At 32.8% G+C, this 14,784-nt stretch overlaps 3 protein-coding genes across 3 annotated transcripts; 2 read left to right on the top strand and 1 right to left on the bottom strand.

Annotated features, from left to right (window-relative positions):
• The first annotated feature begins 330 nt into the window (after nucleotides 1–330).
• Nucleotides 331–870, top strand: LOC114756966 (uncharacterized). Its single transcript, XM_028945946.1, has 2 exons — nucleotides 331–388; nucleotides 515–870. Exons 1-2 carry the CDS (start codon nucleotides 331–333, stop codon nucleotides 868–870), a joined length of 414 nt encoding a protein of 137 aa, XP_028801779.1.
• Nucleotides 871–1,380: 510 nt separating this feature from the next.
• LOC114756972 (2-methylene-furan-3-one reductase) lies at nucleotides 1,381–4,187 on the top strand. The gene is made up of 4 exons (XM_028945957.1): nucleotides 1,381–1,874; nucleotides 2,486–2,809; nucleotides 3,408–3,567; nucleotides 3,791–4,187. Exons 1-4 carry the CDS (start codon nucleotides 1,428–1,430, stop codon nucleotides 4,054–4,056), a joined length of 1,197 nt encoding a protein of 398 aa, XP_028801790.1. The 5' UTR covers nucleotides 1,381–1,427; the 3' UTR covers nucleotides 4,057–4,187.
• Nucleotides 4,188–6,458: 2,271 nt separating this feature from the next.
• On the bottom strand, nucleotides 6,459–8,670 carry LOC114756973 (carbonic anhydrase 2). The gene is made up of 8 exons (XM_028945958.1): nucleotides 8,609–8,670; nucleotides 8,293–8,433; nucleotides 7,976–8,024; nucleotides 7,539–7,655; nucleotides 7,397–7,450; nucleotides 7,191–7,276; nucleotides 6,964–7,072; nucleotides 6,459–6,800 (listed from the first exon to the last, which is right to left on the bottom strand). Exons 1-8 carry the CDS (start codon nucleotides 8,659–8,661, stop codon nucleotides 6,636–6,638), a joined length of 774 nt encoding a protein of 257 aa, XP_028801791.1. The 5' UTR covers nucleotides 8,662–8,670; the 3' UTR covers nucleotides 6,459–6,635.
• Between the last annotated feature and the right edge of the window lie 6,114 nt (nucleotides 8,671–14,784).

Raw genomic sequence — 14,784 nt, 5'->3', positions numbered from 1 at the left:
GGGGGGCAAGAAGGGACGAAGGCAAGTGACCCATGAGAATAACCTCCCACACTCCAGACCACAGCTTTGTTCGACGGCGACCTTGACAACTTCCTTCACAGAGAAAACCAGGCGCATTGTCGACAACAAAAGAGGGATGTTTGACGGCGGTGAGAGAGAGAAACGATTGAGAGCAAGAGGTGGTTATGGGCTTCGATGGAATTTTTTTTCTGCGATTTTCAACTTGCTTTTTCAAAAAATCCATCATCTTTGCTGGTCTGGTTTGTGTTTTTCAGTGATGTAGCTCTTGGAATCATTAGCTTCAAGCCACGAATTTTATGGCCACCATTGATGGCGGCGAAGCTTTGTGGGTGGTGGGAAGAAGGAGTGTCGGCTAATGGAGTGATGGGTTTACAGTTTTTTCCTTTTTTTTAGTTTAGGGGTATTTTGGTCTTTTTACATTGAAAATATATAAATTAATGCAACAATTTCACCAACATACTAAACACACTTTAAAACCCACTTCCATTTCCAGTTCCACTTCCACTTCCATTTCCAGTTCCACTTCTATTTCCATCAGAAACTCTTCCATTGTACCAAACAGGGCATAAATCCTTTCAAACAATTCCAGTAGAAATAAGGGGGGAGGAGGTGAGCACAAGGTGGATAACCCCTGAAAAGGACTGGGTTAAAGTTAATTCGGATGGTTCAAGCATGGGAAATCCAGGACGAGCGGGATGCGGTGGGGTGATTCGAGACCACCATGGGGCTTGGATCGTGGGTTACTGTAGAGATGTGGGATGGAGCACAGCCTTTGAAGCAGAATGTTGGGGGGCGGGTGAAGGAATAGAGGTGGCGAGGAAACTGGGTTTCAAAAAAAATTCATCTTGAAACTGACTTGAAGAGCTTCTTATGCTTTGAAAGGGAAGGAGATTGAAGGAGGAAAACCGCCTAATTGTGTGAGGATGATGAGAGAGGCTGTCGAACGCTGCAAGCAATTAGATTTTCTCTTACTCGCAGATCGGGCAACCAGTGTCCTGATGCTATGGGAAAGTTGAGTCTTGAGAAAGACCTGGGAAGAGAATGTCGATTATTCTTTGAGATTCCTCAGGAAGTTGTGCGTGTGGCAAGAGATGAAGAAGCGCAGATGATCTGGAGAGAGACACGGGTTGAGAATAGTAGTTTTGTGTTGGTTTTGTCTTTTCTTGTTTTAGGCCTTGGCCTCCATACTACCAAAAAAAAAAAAAATACAGGCAATTTTGGCAACATCGTGGCCACATCATCATAAAACGCATAAATATTAAACATAAAATTATACGAAAAATGAAAATTTTCATGGTTTCACTTTCATCCCCGCCACATCTTCTTCCACCCAGAAGCTCTTTTTATCTTCGTGGACATACTTGCACAATGCAGATTGTGGCGAAGCTTGATAGCCTTCAGAAAACATGTCAGGTTGTGCTTCATTCTCCTCCACAACTTCCCACCTCAGAACCCTTCCCTCTTCTCTTCCGTCCACCACCATATCTCCTTGTCCTTCCCTCCGATTTTCCCTCACTTTCCGGGAAAATGGAAAACAGGTCGCACCCACAAGCACCTCTGTCCAAAAACGCAATCTTGTTTCATCGAGGTCTGGTAGATTTGTGGTGAAATCCCAGGCCACTAGTGCTCCTACTTCTTCTGAGTCTGTCCAAGTCACACCCGTGCCTTCCCAAATGAAGGCATGGATTTATGGAGAGTATGGGGGAGTTGATGTTTTGAAGTTCGATTCCAACGTTGGTGTGCCTGATTTTAAGGAAGATGAGGTGCTCATTAAGGTTGTCGCTGCGGCTCTTAATCCCGTTGACGCCAAGAGGAGGCAGGGCAAGTTCAAGGCTACTGATTCTCCCCTTCCGGTAATGTTGTTTCTTTCAATTCAATTCTTTAATTTATGTTTATGTGTAATTTTTAGTTGTTTATTATCATACATAGATTCTGGGGAGGAGAGTCTCAGAAATCTTTAGCAGATTCTTTAAATAGAACATATAGAGGAGTTGTTTGTTTTGTTTCTTAAGGAATTAATCATGAAGCAAGGAGTTAGAGAAAAGCACACTTGTCATGTTATAATAATTATAAAAAAAAAAAATGGCAAACATCTTGAAGTGTATACATAAGTTTTGTCAATTCTAGGAAGAAGCATTGGAATTTGTGTTTTCTTTTCTTTCCAGTTACTGGATGAATATTAGAAATGGATTTATAATATATGGAGTTAAATTCATATGTCATTGTGAAGTTTCTTACAATTGAAGCTACAAGTAGGGTAATTTTGACAACGAGCCAAATGTCTGACTGAAGTCACTGAACTGATAGATCTGGATGTGCTGACAAAATTATGTTTCCAAGTTAAATTTATATGACATTGTTTTTTCCCATTTCAAACCTAATAAGCTGGAAAACTTGAACCAATTTCTTGATTATGCATTTTCCATTTAGAATGTAAATCATTTGTCGCTCGTTTCAACTGTAGACTGTTCCAGGTTATGATGTTGCCGGAATAGTTGCAAAGGTTGGTAGTCAAGTGAAAGACTTCAAAGTGGGTGATGAAGTTTATGGGGACATAAATGAGAAAGCCCTTGAGGGGCCTAAGCAGTTTGGAACTCTGGCAGAGTATACTGCTGTTGAAGCAAGACTGTTAGCACCAAAACCTAAGAATTTGGATTTTGCTCAGGCTGCTGGTCTTCCTCTTGTGATTGAGACAGCGTATGAGGGTCTGGAGAGGACCGGCTTCTCAGCCGGTAAATCTATTCTTGTTCTGAATGGTTCTGGTGGAGTTGGAAGCCTAGTGATTCAGGTATTTGCTTTTAGACAACATCAGCAAAATATTCAAGAATCTGCCTCTGAGAATCTGCAATCACGTATATCTTATTTGCATCAACTTTTTGAAATAAGTTAGAGAATCTGCCTGAGACACTGAGCCAGTGCCTAAATCGTTTCCCTAAGGATTCAGTTTGCTCAATTCATTTCATCTTTTCTGCTATTACTGATCTTTCAGTTATTCATGACCAAACTCCGTTTATTTGCAAATGGTGGTGCTTGATGGTTTATTAGTCATCGTAACATCTTGATTCTTCTACACTGCATTGAGTTTTTGTATGAAACTCAGCTTCTCTGTGGCTTATTTCAAGCATCCCACTTTTTGTCAACAGCTTTAGTATGACAGTTAATGGATTTTAGTTTTCCGAACTATCTGTAGTGTTTTGGCATAGCTAATAGTTCACAAATGATATAAGATCATTTTCTGTGTTTGTACTGTGTAATCATGCCCTGCATAAAGAAAGAAAGAAAAAATTCTAGCTGACTAGAATTATAGAATTTCACATTTGATTCCAGATTCCTGCCTGTTCTTTTAGTAACTTGATATTCTTTTTATTGTCTTTGCTATCTTTCAGCTAGCTAAGCATGTTTTTGGCGCTTCGAGAGTCGCTGCCACAGCAAGCACTAGAAATCTGGATCTGCTGAAGAACTTGGGTGCTGATTTGGCTATTGACTACACAAAGGAGAACTTTGAAGATTTGCCTGAAAAATTTGATGTAGTTTATGATGCCATTGGTAAGATTTTGTTCACACTTTTCCTATAACCTGTTCCTTATTCCATGCAAGATTCTCAAACAGCTTGGACAAGAATTAATGAAGTAGACTTCACTCGATGTGTCAATTTCTACTATACCTTACATCGCACTAACTTGTCAAGACACACTTTTTAGTAGGATTTATCTCAGTCCACTTTAAGTCTGCTTAATAATCTCTCTTTCTCTGTTGTTGTGATTTGAAGGGCAATGCGACCGAGCAGTGAAGGCTGTAAAAGAAGGAGGCAGTGTCGTGGCACTGACCGGTGCCGTGACACCACCCGGCTTCAGATTTGTTGTGACGTCAAATGGAGAAGTTCTGAGGAAACTGAACCCTTATTTGGAGAGTGGGAAGGTAAAGCCAGTTGTGGACCCTAAAGGTCCATTCTCCTTTGCTCAGGTTGCTGATGCCTTCTCTTACCTTGAAACCAATAAAGCAACTGGCAAAGTTGTTATTCATCCAATCCCATGAGGAAGAAGGGGGGGGGGGGAAACAAACATGAAAAGAGAGAGAGAGAGAGGGCATTTTGGTGTGTAATGTATCTTGTGATGTTCACGCTATGAGTAAATAAAAGTCGAGATCAGAAACTTTTCGGTCAAAAAGAACAAAAAAGTTGGGATCAGAAACAAAGAATGTGCCTAACAAACAAATGGACAAGTGTAGTCCATGTCTAATTATAAGGGAAATTACGAATAGTTTCCAAGAAAGGGTTTATTTTTAAGTAAATCTTGTGAATTGGGTCAACAAGCTGTTGGTTGAAGTGACAAGTGGTTTCATACCTGTAAAGAGGAGAACACAAATTCGAATATTAAAAAATACATGTTGAAAAAAGTAAGTAAAACTCTTGATCAACTCCAAACAAAAAAATCTCGTGAATTTGAAAAGTTATCATGAAGTTTTTGGGGTTTGAGTGTAAATAAGCATGCATCAAAGAGTCTAACTAAAATGCCCTTCGCCCACCCCCATGACAGGACATTCATCGGGCTTTGGCTGTTGACTAGTCAAGTGTTGATGAGTGGCTAGCAATTGTAATTTCCCCTTTCTTCTTCCTTCTTGTTTTGTGCTTTGGGCTTTTGTGCATTTGCAGGTTTTCTTACTGGCTGTGTGATAATTTGGCGAAAAACACTTGTTAGTGTTGGGCTTATTAGGTGTAGAACCAGAATAAAACTCACATTGTTTTTTGGTAGAAATCAGGTGGTATCCCCCACCAATAGCTAGAGGCTAATTCTCCTAAGGTGTAGTAAGATCACCGAAGTGGATTTTGCCTCTCCCAACCCAACAAAGCCTTTTCCATGCACACGGCCTAATTCGAACCCAATATATTATGTTTAAAAGACCCATCCATCTACCAACTATGTTAGGCTTTGTTGGTAAAACTCAAAATTTTTTTTTTACTAGAAATAAAAGTCATATTCTTTTCATACAAGTACTGGTTTTGTTAGATATTAGGAGACAATTTTGTTAATTAAAATAATCTCTTATTAGATGGAAATCAAATTCGGCCGTTGGCTAATGATTTGTTGAGGGGTTTTGAATATAAAAACCAGTGACGTGAATATTAAAAAAAAAACCCTTTTTAACATTAATTTTCTTATTATAAAACTCAAATTTGAGGCTTCACTTGAACAGGATAAATGTTTCACCATTTGAATAAAAGTTAAGGTGCAATTTTAATAACAAAGTTTACCCTAAGAGGTATTAGGCACCATAAAGTTTATTTAGATGTAAAAATACATGCAGTTATCAAAAGGGGGCATCTGATACCACGCCGTTAACGTCCGTTTAATTTACCGTTAAAGGGTCCACAGAGTCAATTTTACGGTGTATTTTTAACATCAAAGTTTACATCAAGGGGCATTAGGCACCATATAATTTACTTGGATGCAAAAATATACATGACCTTTCTAAAAGAGAAAACAAAAACAAAATTCTCCAACTCCCATAAACGTCCATTAATTTTATTTTATTGGGTCACACTAAATATCACTTTTTCTCTCTACTGATTCCTACTTCCTCTTCTTCTTAGTATAAAGGATAAATTTGAAACAAAATTAAAGAAGTAAAACAATTGCAAAAATATAGCATATAATACATGATCTCTCTACAATATTTATATGCATTATTTTATTATATATTAGTTTATAGGCCAAGAAAATTAATTTGAAGAAAAACGATAAATATAATACTTTAAAGTAATTTATTTAATTTTTTAGTCTCTTCAAATTAGTCTATTACATCCTATATTAAGGATTAGAGATAGTAGTTGGGTGCAACTGATAAACCTCATATCCTAGAAGGGAAAGGCATTGTTTTGCATAAATATATATAAAAGGCTTAGAGGCGGAGAAAACGACAGGACAAAGAGAGTGTGCATGTTAACTATGATGAGAGAAAGATGGATCGACTTGGAAGTGAAAATTGATGGAGAAAAATATAACATTTGGTAAGATCCAAAAGAATAAAATTAATGGACGTTAATGGGAGTTGAAGAATTTTATTATTTTTTCTTTTTAGAAAGTTCATATATTTTTGTACTCAAGTAAACTTCATGGTGCCTAATGTCCCTTGATGTAAACTTTGTTGTTAAAAATATACCTTAAAATTGACTTTGCGGATCCTTCTAATGGTAAATTAACGGATATTATCGACGTGGTATCAGATGCCCCCTTTTGATAGTTTATGTATATTTTTGCACCCTAATAAACATTATGGTGCCAGTGTCCCTTAGGATAAATTTGTTATTAAAATTACATTTAACCCTTTGAATAAATTGTGGGTTTACTAATAAAATACGCAAATTTCAAAAATATAAGTTATTGAACTTTATTGCTGGCCGAAATGGTGATCAGCTCGGGGGCTTACAAGTACGGCCACAAGATCTGGAATAGGGACTTGGACGGCTCGTTGGAGGAAACAAAAGGACGTCGTTTTGTTGGCTGCAAAACGGCATCGTTTGGTCAATCCTAATCCTATGATATGAGAGACATGAGACAGCCATGTTGAAAACAGAAAGTGAAAAATGAAATGAAGCTAATTTGGGATGCCGCAACTCAGACAGAAAGAGAAGAAGAAATCTTGAAGTCGAGATCCCACAAGTCGAAGGTTCCTTTAATGAAGTCGTAATGGGCACCCTTCAATGTCAGTGTCTTCTTCAAAAGCCCTTCTCTCACAAATGGATACGTCAACAAGTTCCCCAGCGATACATTCACTGCTTCCTGCATTTTCATCACCATACCAACCAACATTATTGTTCCATTTCAAGTTCAGAGAAGGTCTGGGCAAATTCCGAACGACATAGCTTGGACAAGATTCGGACGATTCTCTAGCCGAGGTCGCAACAAGTTCTGAACAAGATATAATACACACGCATGCACGTACCTTCTCACAGTTGGTGCACTGGTCGTCAAAACTTAATTTCTTGTTACTGTCAGCTCTAATTCTGGACCTTGCAGGGTTACAAATTTGGACCCATTGCTCTATGAAATCACTGTGACATTAGCCTCACAGGGTCATGTTTTCTAGGATTGTTCAAGATAAAGGAAGGGAGCAATATTAACACAAATATACATATATATATATATATATATATATATATAGAGGCTTACGAGGAAGTGGTCCCGTCATCAGGGATAGACATGAGCCCTTTTATCCCCCCACAGCAGCTATGTCCCATCACCACAATATTCTCCACCTACATACATATATAGTTTTCATGAGATTCTGCTTTATATATATAAATATATATTATATTTAATTATGATTATATAGGCAACATATTTAAGAATGTGAAATGAGATTAATATATGTGTACCTTCAAATGTAAGACTGCGTATTCAATGGCTGCTCCTGCTCCTGCATACTTGGTCTGCAACAATAGTCATAATAATAATTCTTCAACATGGAATTGGGAAGAAAAACCTAGCTATATAGAAGGAGAAGGAGCAGGAGAAGACCTTGTCATAAGGTGGGACCATGTTGGCGATATTTCTGACGATGAAGGCTTCGCCGGGTTGGAAATCCAGAACATGCGACGGACATACTCTAGAGTCCGAGCATGCAAATACCATAAACTGCAATTTCATTCCCCAAAATACAATTTTATGCATTTTCAAACAAATTGATCTAAATATTAGTCTTCTGGTCCTAAATATAAGATCCTTATATACACTAGTATAATGGTCTTATATTTAGAACCGGAAGAGTGCTAATGCATTACGGTGTTTATATACCAAAAGAAACAGAATAATTAAAGAATCGTTTGGAATGGCTTATAAGTTCAATTATGATTTACGGAATATAAAATCCCCGCAATCGACCGGAACTATTGGGACCACGTAGATGATATGTGGGTGTGGTGGTTTTGATTCAGAGAATGCATAGAATTGCTCACCTTTGGACTCTGCCCTTTTGCAAGTTGCTCAAACATGCCTCGATTCTTCCTGCCAATAATTACCCATAATCAATCAAATCCCATTTTCATTTCTCACCAATAATCCAGCCTTCCTTTAATGTCTTGTGAGATGTCCCAACCTCAACCTCCCAGATGTTTTTCCCTTCTGTTTTTAGTGTGAGTGTGATTTTGATATAACTACCGTGATGAATTTTTTTTTGTTTTGTTTTTGTTTTTAAGGAATAGAGGCTCCAAACCTACGGTTGTTGCCAGAAAACTACTGTGTCAAAGGAAGAGAAGAGAAAAAAGAAAGGTACTCGAATTTTTCTGTCCTGAAATAATGGAAGCCGGTTTTGATCCTCAGGTCCGGATTGAACGGGTTCTCACCGATGGCCTCTAGCTCCGTCGTCAACTGCCTGATCTTTGCGGCGGCGATGCCTCCCAATTCAACTTTCTCGCTGAAACCAGTTTTAATAATAAACACAAAAATAACACAAACCAGCATTAGTCAGGCTTAGTGTGGGCCCACGAACCGAACCATCGGTGGGATTTAACATCCTAGGAAATTAAAGAAAGAAACGAGGATAATTTTGAAGAGATGGATACAAGACGATTCGAGAGCGCTTCATGTACCTGAGAAGCTTGGTCAACCCAGCAATGGCGTCGTATGACTCTTGCGATGCCATGTCTTATTCTTTCTGCTATTATTTCACCCAACAATTAATTAATCAACAGTCAATCCTAGACACAATCAAAATAATTTAAATACTCGAAATAATTCAGCAGAGATTATTGATTAGTGCATGACACTTATTAGAGAAACAGACTCATGTAGCTAATAGGATGGGGAAGAAGATGAAGAAGAAGAACAAGAAGAAGCAGATCAGATAGATTCAGGCCGGACGTACGGAGGAAAGAAAAACAGATCAATTATAGAGACGTCCAAATAATTATATGAACCAATCACAGAGACAAACACAGTGATGAGGAAGAAGAAGAAGAAGAGACCTTTGGTAGAGAGAAGAGGAGAAATGGTGAGAGAGATGAGGAGTATGGAGGGAGGGGAAAGGATTATATAGGGAGAGAAGGGAGAAGAGAGGAGTTACGCATTGTGAGGCACACAAGGCGGGTCTTAACTCTGAATAATTATCATGCACAAGAATCAACCACCATTATTATACTTTAATTTTCTTTTTCCTTTGTTCTTTTTTACAAATTCTCCTCATTAATGATTTTGGATTCTGCCTTCCCCTTTTTATTTAATTTATTTAGAGATGCTTGCTGTTCATATATATATATATATATATGTATGTATGTATATGACAACATTGCTGTTCATATATAAATTGACTAAATTGAAATTCAATTCTCCATATTTAATTTATAAACAATACTCGCTTTTCGTATATATATTATGTCAGGTTCTCTAATTACATATGACCATGTGTTCTATTTTTAAAATATTAGCATTTAATAATATTTAATTATAATTCACATGAAACAACAAAAAGGACACATAATCATCTGTGATTGGAAAACTTAACATCATGACTTATATCAAATTTTTTATATTCATTATGTCAAGTTTTAAAATCACACATGCATATATGTTCTATTTTTAAAATATTATTATTTAATTATAAGCTCATATGAAAAAGAATTTTACATCACCATGTGTTATATAAAGACTTGACTGATAAATTGATGTTGAAAGAAACTAACGTTAACCGTAAGACAGTGATATGGACTGTTAATATTTTTAATAGGAGGAAGCAATATTGTTACGATTTTAAACTTTTGAGATAAATTTGCACCCAAAAAAGTTTTGAAATACCTAACGCTCTTGAGCAAAATCTTCTTGAATAAATTTATACTTTAACCCATTATTTTAAATATACATGCGCGTAATATATATAAATAGTTCACTTGGGTGGCATGTTTAATTTTAAGGGTAGAAGTTAACACTCATCCGCTCCACAATATAAGTTTTTTCTTCTAAAATTTGTTTGATTCTAAGTATAAGTCTATTTTAGTGATATATAAAATATTTTTCTCTATTTAATATGTAATTAATTTTTTGGGAAAAGTGTAGTTTTGACTTTTGATAAGGGTAGATTTACAAAGTACTCAATATAGTTTCATATCTATGCTCCTTTTATGGTTCTATTTTTAACACAAGCTTAAAAAAATTTAACTTTTATTTAAAATTTAACAACTTTTTAATTTTATTATTTAATATACATTATGTTACATGAAAACAAAATCAATACAATAACAAGTTAAGAGTAAAATTATACATTCATATAAATAATTTCTCTTTGCCCTATGTATAGGACTAAAAAGTATATTTTAAAAGATTTTATCAGTCTCTTTTTGTAAAGTACTCTCTCTTATGAAAAATATAAACATACAAACCTTGAAAGAACTTAGTTATTTTATAAGCTATAATTTAGATTTATTTGATCATTTAATACATTTTTTTATTTTTATTCTTAATTAATTATATACTTCTCTCTTTTTTTTCTCACTCTTTCTTATCTTTTTTTCTCACTCGTTCTCTCTCCCACTTATTCTGTCTATTAAAAAAAATGTTAGAAAAATAAGTTACACTTTTTTTTTAACATGTTTATTGTTCATAACAATTTTAACCAGTTTCTTTTAGTCATATAATTTAGTTATTTGATTCTTATGTTTTGAACGGGATGGAATATTTAATAGTTTTAAGGAATAATTCTTTGGTACTACTTTATAAGGTAGGGAGAGAATTAATTTTTTAGTTTTATTTATAAGTCACATCATCAAATCTTTGCTATGAACATACATATTTATCTTTCATATATTATTGTGTTTTTCTCATAGGATATAATGTATATTAAGTTGGGATAAAATTAAAAATTTGTTAGAGTTAATGAAGTTTAATATTTTTCTTAGTCTATATGAAACATATTAGAAGTTATTTATAAATAAAAGTAGAAGAGTATTAATTTTTTCTTTCACAACTACTATTTCCTTTTGTCTCTAAATATAAATAACATTCATAAGTCATCTTAAATTTTTGTGACAGATTTTCTATTTTGTATCTGTTAAAGACTTATTTTAATAGTTAATATATTTATTATTTCCCAAAACATCATTCCTAGATAATAAATATTATAAAGATTATATTTTAATATAATCTCCCTCCTATCACACATTCTCTCTTCTATCATTCTCTTTATTATAAGAATAATTTTTTTATTATCTTTCTTGTACTATCTTTCCCATAAATAAAGGTATTTTAGAGAAAAAAATTTCAAATGTTTATATATTTATTATCTTTAACAAATTTTGGCCAACTTTTGATCTACATGATTTAGTCCAACATTACTTATAAAAGAGGATGGAGGGAGTATTTTAATAAGGAAAATGGGAAAGATTAAAACTTAATATGATGTTAGAGATTAAGGTTTTCTTTATCTATGTTCCGAATGATTGCTAAATACTCCCTTCATTTTTTAATAGGATAAACAATAGAACTAGGTAGATTAAAAAAAAAACTGATTAAAATTGGTTAAAGGAGCAACAAATGTGCAAAAAAAATGCAGCTCATTTTTTTTAAAAAAATCTTTATCCATGGAAAAGATGGGTGGAAGTGAGAATGAGAAAGAAAAAGGCATGAAAAAAATAGTGAGAAAAAGAGATGAGAATGACATGTAATTAATTAAGAATTAAAATATATATAAAAAATATATTAAATGTTTAGACATCTTTAAATTGTAACTTATGAAAAGAACATATTCAACCAACAAGCTCTAGATTATTAAAAAAAATTAAGGGAGTGACTCTATAAATATATATATATATTGTGTGTGTGTGTAAAAGGAAAGTAAGGGAGATCAAAAACATGTGTTGATGATATGGGGTGGAAAGGAATTGAGACGTACAAAGCTTAATAATGGGCGTTATACGAGTCTCCGCGTCTGTGTGGCCTCGAGTTCAGAACTTGCATATATGGTCCTACTGAAACAACGCTCCCCTACTCTCACTTAACTGTGGGAACTTGATAAACTGTGGGAGCATGAGAAATTGATACCTCCAATGCCTAATAATGGCACTCTGTGCTTGACAAAATAATAATAATGGCACTATGTGATTATCCTTTAGACCCCAACTATTCCCCCTCCAATACTACTTATAAGGGTATAGAGAAAATTTTTTTTGATTCCTATTTATAACGTAGAAAGAGAAATTTTTTATCTGAATAAACAATTTTATCCTTTATTTATTATTGTATTGACTTTGTTTTATTGAAGTATAATTTATAGTATTAAATATGGATAAAATTAGAAAGTTATTGAATTTTAAATAAGAATTAATGAAGTTTAAGATTTTTCTTAGTCTGTATGAAAGATATTGAAAGTAATTTATAAATAGAACCAGATGCGTATTAGTCATTAGTTATACTTTTTAAATTATTTTAAAAAAAATAAATTTAGAGTACGAGCACACTTCCTCCGTCATTTTTTAAAAGCAATCTTGCATTAAATTACGTTGATAAAAAAGTTAGTTAAAATGGGTTAAAAACAATAAATGTATAGAAATTATAATTTTTTTCTTTAAAATATCTTTATTTATGGAGGAGGGATATAAGAAAGAGAATAAAAAAATTATTATAATAAAAAGAATTAATAAAAGAAAGAGAATATGTGATAGAAAGAGATTATATTAGAATATAATCTTCAGAACATTTATTATTTAGGAAATAGTGTTTTAGAATAAACAAATATATTAATTATTAAAATAATTTTTTAATGTTGACAAAATAGAAAAATCGCTATAAAAATTTAAAACAATTTGCAAACACTACTTATATTTAGAAAAAGGGGAGGATAATGCTTATTGCTTATAAAAAGAGACGAAGTACTATTCTGATATTTTCTTTTTTTTGTTGACAACATACTATTTTGATGTTATTCATGAGCTATTTTTAACATGTTTAATCAATAAGAATTAGGAAAAACTCTAAACCTAATGACCATATCAAAATCAATTTCTTTCATTTCCGACTGGTGATCGTGGATGCATGGAGGCCCAAAAGACCCAAACCCAGATACAACTTACCAAGAAAAATAAAAGGACAAAGGACAACGCCAAAAAAAAACAAAAAAACAAGAAAGGATTTGGTTTAGTAAGAGGATGTTTTAGAATTAAGGTTTTAGATTAATTAAGCTAAGAGATCAATTATTTAATGGAAGTTGAAAAATTATGGCATTTAATTAAGAAAAAACTGGAAATAAACAAAATTTTAGAAATTAACTAAATTTAACTGTTTTCTTTTTGTGTGTTTCAGTGAATTGGATCTCATAATAATTAGAGATAAGGGAAGTCCTATTCTTAATTAAGGGTATATAAGAATGTTACAGTAATTTTTTTAAAAATTACTTTAACTATTTTTAGCTTCATAATTTCTTAATCTGTAGATTTGGTCTTAATTTATATGATTTAGTTCAAAATATCTTATAAATAGAACCTGACTACTGAAATTTACCATCAACCATGCATCAATATAAATTTGTTTCTAGTTACTTACCTTAGGTTTAATTTCGTACAAATATATTAAACCAATTCTAATTTCGGTGGGACAATTCCTTATTTTTAAATAAATAAAAAAATTACAAAATATGCAAAGAAATCATATTTAACAAAATTAGTGTTATCTTAAAATATCGTAGCATTTGAGATTCACCTATCATCATCTTATAAAATATTATAAACTTAAACGATATTTATTTTAAAATAAGGATATACATATGCAATACGCATCTAAACAGAAGCAATTAAAATCGCACTATTTGTAAACAAGGCAAATTGGTTGAGGCTGCAAACTCTAGTTGCAGAGTTATGAATTGTGATATTTTTTTAAATACTTCTCATATTTTTAATATAAGACCTAATTATTAAATTAATTTTGATTATAAATATAAGATATATTTATCATATTTATTATTTTTTTCTAAATCACTCCTATTGATACTCTCTCAACCATAATCAACTAGGAAAAAAAGGGAGAATACTAAAGGAGATAATTATGATGTTTTAGGAAACATATGTCATATTTCTTATAATTAACTAACTTACTTAACTTTTTAAATCTAATCAAATTAGTTAAATAAATTTTCTTTCAAAGACAAGAGGAGTATTGTTTTTATGAGCTGATGATCCAGAGGGCAATTTACTACATCAAATACCCACATCACTTATATTGGAAAATAGAGACTAGAGTGGCAAATTGGCAATATATATACTAACTAGCTTGTGTAGCTCAGCTCAGGAGTTATGATCTCATAAATAATTCAGAAGCTATAGACTCATAAATAATTTAGGAGTTATAATCTCATAGTTAATCATAAAAAGTTGAGTAAAATATATTAACTATCCCGCTACTTTACTTGAAATTAGAGAAACCTCTCTTCTATTTTAAAAACACATATAAACTTCCCTTCAAATTAAAATGTATGTTACACAAATCTCTCTTATATTTTTAAGATTCAATTTTCATCCATCCAACCGTTAGTTGACTATTGAGTTTGACTTTTAAAATTTTATTTTGACCAAAATATCCCTCTTTAACATAAATATTATTTAAACATTTATATATATACAAAAATAATTTTTGATACAACAAAAAATAATTATAATACATGTATTTTAAAAAATTTTAATACGTTATAAAATTTTTAATTTCAATGATATTATATAATTATATAATTTTAGTTTCTCATGAAATATTAAAACTTAAGATTTTTTTTAAATGGCTAGAAAATATTTTG

Source organism: Neltuma alba, unplaced genomic scaffold (assembly GCF_004799145.2).
Source record: "Neltuma alba isolate B1F8T4 unplaced genomic scaffold, ASM479914v2 tig00010554_pilon, whole genome shotgun sequence".
Lineage (NCBI taxonomy): Eukaryota > Viridiplantae > Streptophyta > Magnoliopsida > Fabales > Fabaceae > Neltuma > Neltuma alba.
The sequence above is the reverse complement of the archived record's forward strand: the minus strand, read 5'-3'. Positions and strand labels throughout refer to the sequence as shown.